Below are 16,797 nucleotides of genomic sequence, written 5' to 3'. Positions count from 1 at the left end.
TGGCTGCCTATAACTTGCAAGATGAAGTCCAGACTCCATTCTGCAGTGTTTCATGTTCTCTTGGTCTTTGATCTTTCATCTTTCCTGCCATTTCTCTGAAAGTACTCAATACCCAAAGCCCCATCTGTGGATCTGCCTTTCTGCAGTTTTGGAGGCATCTCTCCCATCCTAATGGTCTTTGTGGAAGACAAGGCCTGTTACATAGGCTTAAAAAAGAATCAGATACTCCCCCCAGGACTTGCATCTTCAGAGAAGGTCCAAGGGTCACACCCAAAAGTACTTAGTAGCTAATTGTGGCACTGCATGGGACTGAGGGGATCACTCCTGGCAGTGCTCAGGGGACCATGTAGTTCCTGAGACCAAATCAGGGCCTACTGAAAGCAAAGTATCTGCTCAGTCTGTTGGATTTTCTCTCTGGCCCCTAGACTTAAAATATTTCAACAAATATTGAATTTTCTCTCTGGCCCACTTTTTCCCCCCACCTCCAAGTAGTTGTGGGGGTGGGAGCAATGGTTGGGTTGACAGTTTAAATTGTTATTTTGTTTTTGTTTGTTTTGTGCTCAGGGCTTTTTCCTGGCTCAGGGGACCATATGCAGTGCTAGGGATGGAAGCACTGTCATCCATGTCATCCATGTGTGAGGCAAACATCTTGACCCTTGTACTATCTCTCTGATTCTCACAAGTTAATTTTTAAAGCATTTATGTAGAGTTATATTGTGCCAGAGCTTTGCAAAGAAGGCAAGCACTTTGCCCAGAGATGTGAGCCTGGAGCTGAACTCAGCTGTAGGAATTTGTATTCAGCAAGTAGATGAGTTGTTAGTATTGTTCTTGGAAGGTTTACTTATACGCTTAAATGTGGAAATTGTGGCAAGGTTGAGTGTTGGATAACCAAAGTGGTTACTGTTATATATTTTATATATACATATACATGACACATGTATACGTACATGTATATCACATAAAAACATAGAAGCCATAGACCTTATTTATTCAAAGGGTCATGAGGTCACAGATGATATTTATAGTTTTGTTATAAGATAGCTTTATCTCAGGTACAGAGATGTGATTGAAGTGGCAAAGCACATGCTTTGCATGTTTGAGGCCCTTGGTTGGATCCCTGACACAGATTAGCCCCCACCCCCAGCACTGCTAAGTGCAGAACCCGAGCACCCAAGAACCTGCAAATACATACTTTGAATTCAACCAACATAATAATAAAAAGCAAATTTTAAAGGGTAAAGTCATGTTTCCTGTGTGTGATTGCTATGTGATTGCTACCAGTATCTTAAAGTGGAGGAGTGTAGGATGGAAAGTGCCTGAGGAGAACCACTTCAACCTGCCTTTTTACCAGGGCTGCCTAAATTTTGTCTGTGGGCCAGATTTTCTCCTGAGATTTGTTCTTGCTTTTCCAAAGCTCTGATGGGCATTCTTGGTCTTGGGCATTCTGAGCCCTCAGACTGCCTTCATCCAACAAGAAACTGCTAAAGGCTTTAATCCAAGAAAGAGAATGATCACATTTTGAGTTAAGATCTGTCTGTGTGGAATATGGAGTACAGATTTAGGGTTAGGGTTGAGGTATAGCAAAAGGACTAAGGTTCTTTTCTAGACAGAGATATGGGTGGTTTGAAGTAAGGAGCTGGTAGGAAGAGTAGAGGAAGAGATTCAAAAGGAGCAAGAAAGTGAAGGCCAGAGAGGTAGCCCAATCATCTGGGGTACATGTTTTGCCTGGGTTCATCATCACATGGTGCCCTGAGCACTGTTAGAAACAATCCCCAACCACTGAGCTGGATCTAACCCCTGAGCACTGCCACTGGTGTGACCAAAAACTAAGGGGTAAGTGGAAGTGATAGCTGTTGGTGATATGTTGGCTGTGGTAGGTGGAATGATGAATTTTTCCCAGGAAGGGTATTTAATCTAGAGTTAGAAAAGAATGTCCAGAACAAAAGCCTTGGAGAGGAATCAGCGAACCTGAAAAGTAGCCATAAAGCCAAGAGGGAAGCAAGGAGGAGGTGTTCAGGAAGTGATGGTTTCACAACCACCTATAAAGTCAAACAAGTTAAGTAAGGCACAAAAAAGGGCTTCCTGTGCCTTCTATTCCATAGTCAACCCCCCACTGGAAGCCGACTTTGTGCCAAAGATGCAGTATGTGGAGTCAGTTGGGGGATGAGGCAGTAGACACACTTAGTGCACTGGAAACATTTGTAGCTAAAAGTTGTGTCAAGGAATGGGTTGATTTTGTTTAGTTTCGTTTTCTTGATGTTGGTGATCTCACTGTTTTTTGTTTTTAACTGGAGATACTAGAACATGGTCTCAATGCTAGAAAGAATAGACTATAGACAGGGAATTCAGGCTCCAGAACTGTAGGATAACATTGGTTTGTCCTTTCTCCCTTGCCATAGGGAGCTTAGGTTTATCGGATTACACCCATCATGGTGCTCCTCTGTTTTTTTTTTTTTTTTTTTTTTTTTTAAATTTATTTATTTATTGAATCATTGTGGGAAAAGTTACAGAGCTTTCGGGTTTAGGTCTCAGTCATGTAGATACCAAACACATTTCCCTTTACCAATACTCATTTTTAACCCCGAACCCCAATAGACCCCCACCTCCCACCCCTCCCAATTCTTTGTGAGGCAGATGAGTTCTAGTTAATACTCTATCTACTTTGACTAGATAGATTATTTCGATAGAAGATGCACAATTATTGTTTAGAGTTTACGACCCACCCCCCCCCAATCAGACATGCTGAAACAGCGTTGTGAAATGATTTGCTTTCTACAACTTGGTTTAAGAATAAAATGATGTCGCGCGGCCGCAATAGCGGCCGCGCGGTTTTGAATTTCTGCTATTTTACTTATTGACCCTGGAAGAATTTCTATTAAAAGTTAGCTAGTTAAGAGATTGGTTTCTGTGCCCTGGAGTCGTGGCCGTGCCGGAGAGCCGCTCGTGGGGGTCAGCTGGCGACCTCGGTGGGGCGTGGGGGACGGCCCACAAAGCCCCCCTTCCCATGAGGTCCCCGCCGCTCCCCCCCCCGAGCCCGGCTCAAACCCGCTTTCCACAAGGCTCCCGTGCGGCCGCCATCTTTCTTTCCAGAGAGGAGCGGGCGGGCTGGTCAACGCCCTTCCCCCTCCAGGCAGGCTTGGTGGCGCGGATCAACACAAGTCCATTTGCTTTTCTGCTCCAAGCGGCTGGTTCTCTGTGCTAAGTCCTTGTGCCTCCGGGGCCGTGGCCGTGCCGGAGAGCCGCTCGTGGGGGGCAGCTGGCGACCTCGGTGGGGCGTGGGGGACGGCCCACAAAGCCCCCCTTCCCATGAGGTCCCCGCCGCTCCCCCCCCGAGCCCGGCTCAAACCCGCTTTCCACAAGGCTCCCGTGCGGCCGCCATCTTTCTTTCCAGAGAGGAGCGGGCGGGCTGGTCAACGCCCTTCCCCCTCTGGGCAGGCTTGGTGGCGCGGATCAACACAAGTCCATTTGCTTTTCTGCTCCAAGCGGCTGGTTCTCTGTGCTAAGTCCTTGTGCCTCCGGGGCCGTGGCCGTGCCGGAGAGCCGCTCGTGGGGGGCAGCTGGCGACCTCGGTGGGGCGTGGGGGACGGCCCACAAAGCCCCCCTTCCCATGAGGTCCCCGCCGCTCCCCCCCCGAGCCCGGCTCAAACCCGCTTTCCACAAGGCTCCCGTGCGGCCGCCATCTTTCTTTCCAGAGAGGAGCGGGCGGGCTGGTCAACGCCCTTCCCCCTCCAGGCAGGCTTGGTGGCGCGGATCAACACAAGTCCATTTGCTTTTCTGCTCCAAGCGGCTGGTTCTCTGTGCTAAGTCCTTGTGCCTCCGGGGCCGTGGCCGTGCCGGAGAGCCGCTCGTGGGGGGCAGCTGGCGACCTCGGTGGGGCGTGGGGGACGGCCCACAAAGCCCCCCTTCCCATGAGGTCCCCGCCGCTCCCCCCCCGAGCCCGGCTCAAACCCGCTTTCCACAAGGCTCCCGTGCGGCCGCCATCTTTCTTTCCAGAGAGGAGCGGGCGGGCTGGTCAACGCCCTTCCCCCTCTGGGCAGGCTTGGTGGCGCGGATCAACACAAGTCCATTTGCTTTTCTGCTCCAAGCGGCTGGTTCTCTGTGCTAAGTCCTTGTGCCTCCGGGGCCGTGGCCGTGCCGGAGAGCCGCTCGTGGGGGGCAGCTGGCGACCTCGGTGGGGCGTGGGGGACGGCCCACAAAGCCCCCCTTCCCATGAGGTCCCCGCCGCTCCCCCCCCCGAGCCCGGCTCAAACCCGCTTTCCACAAGGCTCCCGTGCGGCCGCCATCTTTCTTTCCAGAGTGGTGCTCCTCTGTTTATCTGTAAGCTCTTCTCTGTGCTCTCCTCCCCAGCCAGTTAATCATCTTTTCTCCCTAATCAGATTCTGTTAGCTTGTAAGATCAGGTGCTTCTAAGGACACTGAACTTGTATTGTAAGCAATGTCCTTTCTGTATGGACACAGGAAGACAGTTAATATTATGCTTTGTAACTTGGGAGTTGATTGACTTTGAATAATATTTACTCCTGGGCATCTGCTTTCTTGACTCAGTTGCTCTTAGTTTCTAGAACCCCAAAGCAGGGTCCCAATGAGGGACTGAATGGACCCAGGGCAAGCTGTGACTACCCTGGCATCGAAATGGGCCAGGCCAAAGTGCCACAATACTCAACTATAAGTTGAGGGCATGATCATGGACAAATGCTGTCATGATCCAAAAGTAAGTAATGACGAGATTAGGACCCTGCTGGGAAGACTAACCTGGCCTGAGGACTGTGGTACAATATATATATATATGTGTGTGTGTGTGTGTATATATATATATATATATATATGTATGTATATATATGGATGATATATATTTATGAATATATAGTGAGATTTCCTCAGGAAGAACCAAACCCTAAGTTTATATCTCTTACTGTGCTCATACAGAATGACATTGCTAGAAATATTAGAAGTATATTTACTACAACTGTTTAAGTGGATTACTAGCTAAGGAAAGAACACATCCTCTTGGGATCCCACCCTTGAGTGAATTTCCTAGTAATCTGGAGTAATCTCTTTAGATGAGATTTTATCCTTGAGTTAATCTTCTGGGAAGACAAATGCATGGTTTGGCGCATGCCTCAGGCAACCGCAAGCTAGCTCGCAAAGCAGTGCAGAGATGCGATCAAGGAAGACTTCAAAGAGAGAAGAGCAGAAGTACTGGTAGATGTGGCAGAAGCTGGGAAAAGTATTCGTTACGCCCGCCTGTCCTTCGCCAACTACAAGACCAAGATGACTACCCTCCGACGTCCTGATGGATCCATCACATCCTCCAGAATGGCAATGGAGAAGATTATCCATGACTTCTACTCAAATCTCTTCGATAGCCATGTCCACTTGCCGACATACCAAATTCCACAGGATGGTTATGTTGTTCCCAACGTTCTCCCTTCCGAAATCCGACACGCCATTTCATCGGTAAAGAAATAAACAGCACCTGGCCCAGACAAGGTCAGACCTGAACACCTGAAGAACCTGCCATCAGTACTCATCAATACACTGGCTCGGCTCTTCACTCGCTACCTGTCTGAATGCAAGGTTCCGTCCCAATGGAAAACCAGCAGGACCGTACTATTGTTCAAGAAGGGAGACATCCATGACATTGGCAACTATCGCCCTATCTGCCTATTGTCTGTCATCTACAAGTTGTTCACTTGAGTCATTCTAAATAGGATTGGCAGAACACTAGATGAAGGACAACCATGCGAGCAAGCCAGGTTCCACAAAGGATTCAGCACCATCGACCATATCCACACAATAACCAAACTCATTGAGGTTTCTCGGGAGTTCAAGATGCCGCTCTGTTTAATGTTCATTGATTTAAAGAAGGCCTTTGATTCTGTTGAGACGGAAGCGGTCATTGAAGCCCTAGCCAATCAGGGCATTCAAGCCCAATACATCAAGATCCTCTGTAAGCTGTATTGCGGATTCACTACCAGGATCTCACCATTCTACAAAAAAGTGGTCGTTGATGTCAAGAAAGGGGTTTGGCAGGGTGATACCATTTCACCGAAACTCTTCAGTGCCACCCTCGAGAACATCATGTGACGACTGGAATGGGAAGGAATGGGAGTGAAGATAGATGGTCGGCAATTACACCACCTCCGCTTTGCTGATGACATTGTTTTAATAACACCAAACATCAGCCAGGCAGCACAAATGCTGGCCGAATTTGACCATGAGTGTGGAAAGGTAGGACTACAGCTGAATCTTACAAAGACAATGTTTATGAGAAACAGCCTCGTTCCTGATGCCCCATTCGCTCTCAATGGAACGACCATCTCCGAATGCAACAGCTATGTGTACCTAGGTCGAGAAGTCAACATGACAAATGACCTGGCACCCGAGCTGCGCAGGAGGAAGAGAGCGGCTTGGAACGCCTTCAAGAATGTCGAAGAAATAGCTAAGAGGACGAAGAACCTCCGGCTCCGGGCACATCTCTTTGATTCCACTGTTCTTCCTGCATTAACATATGCCTCATAGACCTGGGCCCTACGCAAACAGGATGAGAACGCTATTCAGGTCTCCCAAAGAAGAATAGAAAGAGCTATGCTTGGAATATCACGTTTCACTCAAATGAGAAAAAAAAATTGGAGTTCCGACATCCATCGACGATCAAGAATCAGGGACGCTGTCTCATTTGCCAAGGTGTCAAAAATCAGATGGGCTGGTCACGTAATGAGATTTAAAGACGACCGCTGGACTAGAGCTGTTACTGACTGGAGTCCATGGGATGTGAAAAGACCGCGTGGCCGCCCACCTACCAGATGGTCAGACTTCTTCGAGAAGATCATGAACGATCGGTTTGAGGCTCTTCATGTTCCCAGAGCGAACAGATGCCATTGGGCTACACTAGCACGCGACAGGGACAAATGGAGACGTTACTGGCGCCCGCTCGAGCAAATCGACGACTAACGGGAAGTTAAGTGATTAAGTGAATCTTCTGCAGAAATGGTCTTACTTCTCTCTGTTGATTTGTTAATGTTCAACCCACATTTGTGTTAGCACCCTACATGATTGCTATATAAACTAAGACTGTAAGCTCGGAGGGGTCTCGGGCTCTGGCTCCAGAGGGCAGAGTCAGATCCAGAGGCCGGAAGGAGAATGAGGGGCAGAGTCAGAAGTGAGAGGGGCTCAGGCTTGAGAGAGAGAAGCAGAAGGGGAGTGGAAATCGGAATAAACTATAGTTGATACCCACCAGCCTGGCCCTCGTTACTTCGCCTACCTATCACCATTGACATTCCTGGGGTGAGGGAAGCGGCATGAGACTACCAAACGCCGCCGGAGATAAAGCGCTGCTGGCCTTTTGAAAACACACACAGGGGGAGTATGTGGACACCAGTGTTGCAGATTGCTGGGTCTAGAGTCGCAGCATGCAAGTCAGTTTATAATTAGACTAGACCTTGTTAACTGCTGCCTGCTATGGAGCCGACCTGCTGTATGTGGCCTTGGCAGCGTATGGTAACGCAGTTACTTTTATGGACTAAGCCAATCTTATTCCTAGGGATTATTTTTTTTTCTGAATTGATAAGGTATCTAATTTAATAAGTCATGTGTTTAAGAGTCACAAAGACAATAGGCTATTTTTATTTTCTGAAAGTTATTTTTTTCTGAGAATAGAATCCAAGTTCACTAAGGTTTTCTAGCACCTTAAAGAGATGCTATTCCAGGGCTGGAGCAATAGCACAGTGGGTAGGGTGTTTGCCTTGCACGCGGCCAACCCAGGTTCAATTCCCAGCATCCCATATGGTCCCCTGAGCACCGCCAGGAGTAATTCCTGAGAGCAAAGCCAGGAGTAACACCTGTGCATCACTGGGTGTCACCCAAAAAGAAAAAAAATGCTGTTTCATGCAAAGTACATAATAGGAGGATATCTAGATCACTCTTGGCACCAGAATATAGGAAGGGAAATAGATCAAGGCGGGTAGCAAGAAGTAGATGGGAAGTAACAGAGGACAGGGGTCAAGAATACCTGGGTACTGAGTACCTGGGTGATGTGAGGAGTGGTATAGCTTTATATCCAAAATGCAGTCAACAACACTGAAAACAGGAGATTCAAACCACCACAATCAACCTTAAAAACGTGCTTGTCAAGAAGGCAAACTGGGGGTTGAGGGGATGGGTGAGAGGGATCCTGGCAAAAGGAAGTTGACACAGGTGGTAGAAATAGTGTTGGGATACTCTGTGTCTAAAACTCAACTATGAACAACTGTGTAAATCGCAGCTCTTAATGAAAATAATTTAATACAAAATTAAAATTTAAAAAACCATCCTATTTTCATTTCATATTCATTTTCTGATGAAAAAATAGGTTATAATTTTTATTATTCCCTTTTACTTAATGTGTCTTTACTCTTCTTGAGATTTCCAGTTTGTGGTGGGAATGCCGACTGGTTCAGCCCTTTTGGAAAACAGTATGGGCGATTCTCAAAAAATTAGAATTTGATGGGGCTGAAGCAATAGCACAGCAGGTAGGGCATTTGCCTTGCACGCGGCCAACCCGGGTTCAATTCCCAGCATCCCATATGGTCCCCTGAGCACCGCCAGGGGTAATTCCTGAGTGCAGAACCAGGAGTAACCCCTGTGCATCGCCAGGTGTGAGTCCTCCAAAAAAAAATTAGAAATTGAGCTCCCCTTTGACCCAGCAATACCACTCCTGGGAATATATCCTGGAGAGGCAAAAAAGTATAGTCAAAATGACACCTGCACTTGTATGTTCATTACTGCACTGTTTACAATAGCCAAAATCTAGAAAAAACCTGAGTGCCCAAGAACAGAAGACTGGTTCAAGAAACTTTGGTACATCTGCACAATGGAATACTATGCAGCTGTTAGAAAAGATGAAGTTGTGAAATTTGCATACAAGTGGATCTACATGAAAAATATCATGTTAAGTGAAATGAGCCAGAAAGAGAGGGATAGGCATAGAAAGATTGCACTCATCTGTGAAATATAAAGTAACAGAATGGGAGATTAATTCCCAGGGGTAGTAGAGATAAGAACCAGGAGGTCTGCTCCATGGCATGGAAACTGGCCTCACATGCTAGGGAAGAGGCAGCTCAGATAGAGAAGGGAACACCAAGTAAAGGATGTTGGGAGGACCTATTCAGGTTGAAAGATGTGTGCCGAAAGTAGACTATATACCGAACACGATGGCCACTCAATACCTTTATTGCAAACTACAACACCCAAAAGGAGAGAGAACAAAAGGGAATGCCCTGCCATAGATGCGGGGTGAGTGTAGGGGAATGGGGTGGGGTGGTGGGAAGGATACTGGGAACATTGGTGGAGGAGAATGGGCACTGATGGAGGGATGGGTAAACGATTATTGTATAACTGAAATACGAAATTTCGTAAGTTTGTAACTGTACCTCACGGTAATTCACTAATAAAAATTTTTTTAAAAAGATTTCCAGTTTGTATTTCAGAAATGTTACTATGATGTGATCAAGTGAATTTTTTTTAAAAATTATCTTAGTTGGAATTTATATTATCTTACTGGAGGTCCCTTAATTCTGTAAGTTTGCTATTTTTGAGCATATTTGGAAATTTCCTTCAATTTCCAAGATGAAATTTTGTTTCCAAGATAACATTTTTTCAGATCTTTTTTTTCTGTCCCATACTTTTTTCTGTTGTTCTAGAAAATTTCAGTTTCATATGTGTTATACTACTTGATCATGCTCCATAAGTATTGAGACTTTTTTCCTTTGAATCTGAACTTTAATGTGGTTGACTCTTTGCCATATCTTTAAGTTCACAGATCTTTTCTCATTTTGTGTCGAAGAGTCTGTTAAGTGTTTGAAAAAATGTTATTAAGGTTTCATGATTTACAAAGTTATACATAGTAGGGTTTTAGACATACTATGTTCCAGCACCAATCCCACCATCAGTGCCATCTTTCCTCCACCAGTGTTCCAGGATCCCTCCCACCACCACCCCACCACACTACCCTATCCCAGTCTGACACCTTGAGGACACACTTTTTTAATAATTTATTTACACAACATGCTTTACAAACTTGATCATAATATAACTGTTAAAGGCTTTTGATATTCCAACACCAATCCCACCGCTCAAGTGACCTTCCCTCCACCGTTGTCCCCATCTTCCCAATTACCTACAAAACAGGAACACAATAGTTTATTATATATATTACTTCTTACAACCAACTGGCTAAAAGAATTATCAAAAATACTTCAGTAATAGTAAATTTGTGAAAATTGCTATATTTCACCATGGAGTTATTAAGTATTTGAGGATTTAATATCCATTGCTGGTTGCTATTCATTGCTGGAGCCTTCTGTGTCATTGTTTTTGTTTGTTGAGTTGAGTTGGTTTCTATGTTATTTTCCCATCTAGTTTGGTTACTCCTACTGGAATTTCAGTTCTGTGGAATATAGAGGTGTTGCGTGACTGCATATGTGGCTGTGTGGTCCAGAAACTTCAGGACCTGTAGGACTGGGATGAGTCTGCAGAAGTTCATAGTGAAGCTGTGGGATTGGGCCATTGGCATGGTGGCAGCAGTGAGTATGGGTGCCACTGCCAAGGCTTCAAAGGGGCAGGGACTCAGCCCACTCCCCTCCCAAGAGTATCCCAAGATTTTCAGTAGGGGGACCAATGTGTCCATGAATTTTAGCTGCTTGGCTTGCGTCGCCTCCTCAGAGATTTAGTTTGTAGATCTGAAGAGCAGAGCCAGTGGGTGAGCTGATGTGGTGGCAGCTGTCAGCTTATCCATCCCACCCCCTGCAAATTTTTTCTTTTTCTTTATTTCATATGGGGGGAAAACAAAAAAAAATTTTTAATTGATGTGTGGCATCAATTAAAATTATTCACATCCATGAAATTATTTTCTTTTTTTTAATATCTACTTTCCACCTTCTCTGCCTTACTTTGATGTTGTTGCAGTGATTGGAAATCAATACTTATTTGTGGTTGTGGTGTGCACACACTCAGCTGCACTGCTCATTGGGGCTGCACTCCTTTAGCTGCAATGTTTGTACATGTGCTTGCTGGAGGTTACACTCTTTTTTTTAAAAAATCAATTTTTTATTTTACTGAATCACTTGTGAGATAGATAGAGCAGTACAAAGCTGTTCATGATTGGGTTTCAGTTATACAATATTCAAATACCCATCCTTCCACCAGTGTAATTTCCCAGCACCAATGTCCTCAGTTTCCCCCCCCACCCCCCTAAAACACCCCGAAACCCAGCCTGCCTCTATGGCATACACCTCACTTTTCTCTTTCTCTCTCCCTCTCTCTCTTTCACGTTCTCTCTTATTTCAGGCACTATAGTTTGCAATACAGATGCTGAAAGATTATCATGTATATCCCTTTACCTACTTTTAATACTCAGTTCTTGTCCAGAGTGATCATTTCCAATTAACATTGTCCTAATGAACCCTAGTCTATCTTAACTACCCTCCATCCCCCACACCCTTGTGGTTATTTTCAGGAGGTACATTTTTTAATCGTTTGACAACACATTCTGTTTGTGCTTGCCAAGCTCATACATTTTAGTTGTAGTGCACACACTCGTGCTCACTGAGGGATCGCACTCCTAGCTGCACTACTCACACATCTTTGTAAGTTGTTTTGAAGTTTATGAGTCTCATCTTTTACTTGTGGCACACACCTGGTTGCAGCTGGAAATCACTTGTGGTACCAGGGATCACAGATAGCAGAGCTACCAGCATCACATGCAATACATGCACTTGTCACCAGGTATTGAACTTGTGGCCTCATGCTCAGAAGCAGAACTTGAGCCACCGGGTCATCGCCTGGCCCCACGGTTAGTTCATTTATTTGGTTGTTTGTTTAGGTTTGAAGGCCATACCTGACTGTGCTTCAGTGCTATTCCCAGCATGGTGTTTTGGGGGTTATTCCCAGGGGTGCTCAGGGAACTGTGTAATGCAGGGGATCAAGGCTTCTAGGATTAGTCCATTGAACCATCTACCTGGTCCATGTTTAGTTCTTTTAAAAAAGTTTTCTGGAGTCAGAGCAATAGTTCTGTCAGAGTGCTTGGCTTGCATAAAGCTGATCTGCGTTTAGTCCCTGACACTAATTTTGGCCCCCTGAGTCCACCAGGAGTGACCCCTGAGTGCAGAGCCAGGAGTAAGCCCTGAGCACCATTGGGTTTGGCAAAAAGAAAGAAGAATAAAAAAGGGGAAAAAAGTTTCCTTATCTTTAAGTCTCCCATCTTTTTACTCATTATATCATTCTTTTCCTATAGATTCCTTGACATATTTATATGTTCTATACAGAAATCACCTTTTATCTCTTATGATTTTTTTAAATTGATGACAGGGAAAGCTAATTTTTCTAACAAAGCTTTGTCAATAAATTGCTGAATGGTTGCATATCTTGCATAGTGAGGTGTCTATTCAGCCCACTTATTATTATTATTATCATTTTACTTTGTGGTGAGGTTGGTCACATCAGCAGTCCTTGGGAGACCATGCAGTGTGTGGGATTGAACCTACGGCTCCTACATACAATACACGTACTCCAGGTCAAAAAGTCATCTCCCTTGCCTTCTTGGTTTTGTTTTAAAAACAATTGCAAATCTAAAGGTGCCTAGATTTTCTTCTTTGTTATGTTCTAGAAGTATTATACTTCTGCATCTATCATTTAGGTTAATTTATAGTTCTGTATTATAATTCTACATCTATCATTTTGAGTTAATTTTTGTAAAGGATTTAAGATTGCCTAAATTTATTTTTGTATATGAATGGCCAGTTGTCCCAACACTGCTCTCTTTTCCAAGACCTATGCTTTTGTTCATATGTCAAAGATTAGTTGACTATAGTTATTGGGCTTACTTCAAGGATTTTTATTTTGTCATCTGTTTTATTGATTCTTTCACCAGTACTACACTGTCTTGGTTATTGTGGTGTAATGGTAAGTCTTGAGGCAGCTTATGCCAGTCCTCTAACTGTTCTGTATCTTTGGTCTTTCTAAAAACTTTAGAATCAGTTTATCAATGCCAACAAAATAACTTAGTGACATTTTGACTTGGATTGCCTTGAATGTATACATCTAGTCAGGAAGAAATAATATCTTTACAGTACTGAGTTCTCTACCTATGAATTTGAACTATCTCTCTGCTTATTCAGATTGTCCATGATTTCTTTCATTAGTGTTTCATCATTTTCCTCTCAGACCTTTCCATATTTTTCAAATATTTTTAAGTAATTAATTTGGGGGTGAGGTTAATGTCAGTGTTGTTTTTGAAGATTTGATTTCCAGATTGTTGTGTTGTTTTTTTTCTCCCTCTTCCCTGGGAGCTTGTTATCCTTGAGAGGGTGAGGGATTGCACATTCGGTCGCAGCTCTCATGTACTTGGTTGTGGTGCTCACACGCCCTTGGCTGCAGTGCTTGCTCAAGGGTCATTCAGTTGATTGAGCTGTTCACACATAATGGCTTTGGTACTCTAGAACTTGCACGCTTGTTGTGGCACTGGGGATCACAACAGCAGTGTTGGGGATCACATTTGACATTGTAGAGAAACGAGGAGGGTAAAACTCATGCCCCTCATGCATGCAAAGCAGGTGCTGTACCACTGATACATCCTTGGACCCCTAACAATTGATTTGATGATATTAACCTTATATGATCTTGCTATCATTACTTACAGAAGGTTTTTGCCCCCAATTCTTTTCTAAAGTCTAGAGTGACAATATACCACATGCAAGAATAATTTTCTCTTGACTTCCCCCCCCCCCACATTTTTTTCTGTACCCAGTGGTGCTCTGGGATTACTCATGGCTCTGTGCTCAGAGATAACTCTTGGTGGGGCTCAGGAAAACTTACAAAGTGTTGGAGATCAAACTTGGGTCAACTGCAGGCAAGATAAAGCAAGCACTGTAGTATGGCTCCAGCCCTTCCCCATACTTTTTGTCTTATTGCATCAGCTAGGACTTCCAGTATTATATTGAATAGGAAGACAAGTAGAGACACTTTTTTATCACTCCAGAAGTCAGGAGATACTTAGGAGTTTGCATTTTATTTTGCATGCTGGAATACCTTAAATGGGAGAGCAATTGAGTGTGTTTATCTTTCTTGTGTGGGGACTGGAGTGTTGGGCCACAAACAGCAGTGTTCAGGGGCTACTTCCAGGGGCTACTTGGCTCTGATCAAAGATCATTCTTGGCCATGCTCAGGCACATGCAAGGCAAGTGCTTTAACCCCTGTATTATCTTTTTGACTCAGATGCATTCTTTCTCTTGGAAAATTAGTGTGGGGCTGTTTATGGGATAGTTGGTGAGAGAAAGTCAGGAGATGGGGAAGCAGGCAGCAGACTTGTAGGTGATGAAGAGAAAGTAAGGAAAGCTTCGGCTGTGGAGGAGAAATGAGGAAATGGAAATGTGGAAAAGAAGATTAGAAAATAATACCCAATTTTTGTGTTGGTCTTGGGGCTTTCTTTCAGAAAAGAGGTGTGTGTGTATGTGTGTGTGTGTGTGTGTGTGTGTGTGTGTATGTGTGTGTGTGTATGTGTGTGTGTCACTTTAATACTTGTGGGGGCCACACCTGGTATTACTTGGGATTGTGTGGTGACAAGGATCAAACCCAGGACCTCACATATGCAAAGCACGTGCTCTACCTCTTAAGCCACATCCCTGGTCCCTAGGAAAGGGTTCTCAATGGGGACGCCCATTATTCCATCTCAGAGAGTATAGTGGGATGCAGGTGCATTCCAGGGACTGTCTCTGTGGAGGGCTTGAGGGTTTGCTTACCCATCCTGAAATAAAGGACTGGACCAAATCCCAAGTTCCTCCTGGTCTGCAGGCCTCCCTGCGAGGTTTCCTCCCACTGTGAATTGATGTCATTTGTTCCAGCCCAGGTCTGAACTGGCTCTGGACACACATTGAGGAGGGAGAAAGGATCAGTGACAAGCTGCCTGCCTGGGCTTTCCCAGTTTCTGCCCGTTCATGAAACTGGGCGACCAGTTTTAGATGAGCTGGCATTACTGACTCTGTTTCTGTCTGTTTCAACAGGTCAAGTGGATGATGTACTGGATTATATTTGCACTTTTCACCACAGCAGAGACCTTCACTGACATCTTCCTTTGTTGGTAAGTACCTAAGGAATTGGGATGTTTTAAGGGAGAGGATAATTCAGGGTCAGAGGAAAGATCTGGGAAAGATCTGGGAGCACACTCAGGGCTTTCTTCAGAGCTGATAAGTGTCAGGATTTTAACAGTTCAGAAGTGTCTGGACTGTTCTGAATAAATACCTAGTCAAGGACAAGTATGGTAAAGTGCATGTTTTGCATGGAGGAGACCTGGGTTCTATCTCACGGTCATGGTCACGGTCCTCCCGTTGTTCATCAATTTGCTCGAGCGGGCCCAGTAATGTCTCCATAATGAGACCTGTTGTTACTGTGTTTGGCATATCGAATACATCACGGGTAGCTTGCCAGGCTCTGCCATGTGGGCGAGTTACTCTTGGTAGCTTGCCAGGATCTCCGAGAGGGACAGAGGAATCGAACTCATGGAAGCAGCCATGTTGGCCGCTTGTAAGGCAAACGCCCTACCGCTGTGCTACCACAAAAAGAATAATCATCTATTAAATTGTTCTTCAAGTATTTATGGAATGACCTTAGAAGGGCAGATGTTGTTCTTGTAATATTTAATGATGTACAAAATAAACACAGTTTGTCAATTAATGGGGTTGGCAGAAAAGGCATACATTCATAAGTCTCAAGGAAAAGGATTGGGGTAGAGAGCCCATTCAAGGGTTAAGAGACATACCTTGCTTGTGGCATGGTTGTATTTCTGGCACCACATATGGTCTGCCACACACTGCCAGGACTGATCCCTGAGCACAGAGTCACGTATATCCCTCAGCACTTCACCTCAAATGGGAGAAGGCTGAAGAGATGGCTTAAAAGACCAATGTGCATACTTTGCATGTGGGTAATCTGAGTTTGATCCCTGGCATCATAGGGTTTCATGAGCACTGCTGGGAACAACCAACAGGCAATACACTGGAAGTTACCCTCAACAACACCAAGTGTGGCTCAAAAACCAAAGGAAAAAGTAGAAAAAGAAAAGAAACCATACACAAAAGTACTCAATAAAGTTTCTCTTCTACACCATTCACCCTTACCAAAACTGCTATTTTGTTCTATCTTTCTAAAATATTTATGGGTGAATGAATATCCATACATACTCACATTTTAACAGTTATTATAGAACATAATAGTTTTTTTACTTTGATTTTTATTTATTGTTTACTTTTAATTTTCAGTGCCAGGGATTGGACACAGGGCTTCATACATGCAAGGCATGTGCTCTACCATGTAGCCTCACATATGAGTGAACATATTCCTGGACCGCGCGGCTGCTTTTGAGGCCACACAACACATCATAATACACTCCTTACCCATTTTCCATAATTACCACACCATATTTGATAGAAACATATATTTATATATATATATATATATACCAAACACAGTAACCAGTCTCACAATGTTACTGGGCCCACACAAGCAAATAGATGAACAACGGGAGATCAGTGACAGTGATAGTGATATATATATATGCCTCTCGGAGAGCCCAGCAAACACGGCAGAGCCTGGCAAGCTAGACATGGCATATTCGATATGCCAAAAACAGTAATAATAATAATAATAATAATAATGAGTCTCATTCCCCTTACCCTGAAAGAGCCTCCAATAAGTTGGGAAAGATGAGTAAGAAGAGGCTGCTAAAATCTCAGAGTTGGGACCAATGGAGACGTTACTGGCAACCGCT

The 16,797-nt window shown here is 44.4% G+C and overlaps 1 protein-coding gene across 2 annotated transcripts in view; it reads left to right on the top strand.

Annotated features, from left to right (window-relative positions):
- The window catches only part of REEP1 (receptor accessory protein 1), a 121,616-nt gene that overhangs the window by 57,571 nt on the left and 47,248 nt on the right, over positions 1 to 16,797 (top strand). For both annotated transcript variants that reach the window (XM_056116416.1, XM_056116423.1), the window contains exon 3: positions 15,035 to 15,111. In XM_056116416.1, the coding sequence (XP_055972391.1) occupies positions 15,035 to 15,111 (77 nt within the window). The remainder of the gene's footprint in view (positions 1 to 15,034; positions 15,112 to 16,797) is intronic.

This window comes from Sorex fumeus, unplaced genomic scaffold, assembly GCF_029834395.1.
Source record: "Sorex fumeus unplaced genomic scaffold, SorFum_2.1 ptg000003l, whole genome shotgun sequence".
NCBI lineage: Eukaryota > Metazoa > Chordata > Mammalia > Eulipotyphla > Soricidae > Sorex > Sorex fumeus.
The sequence above is the reverse complement of the archived record's forward strand: the minus strand, read 5'-3'. Positions and strand labels throughout refer to the sequence as shown.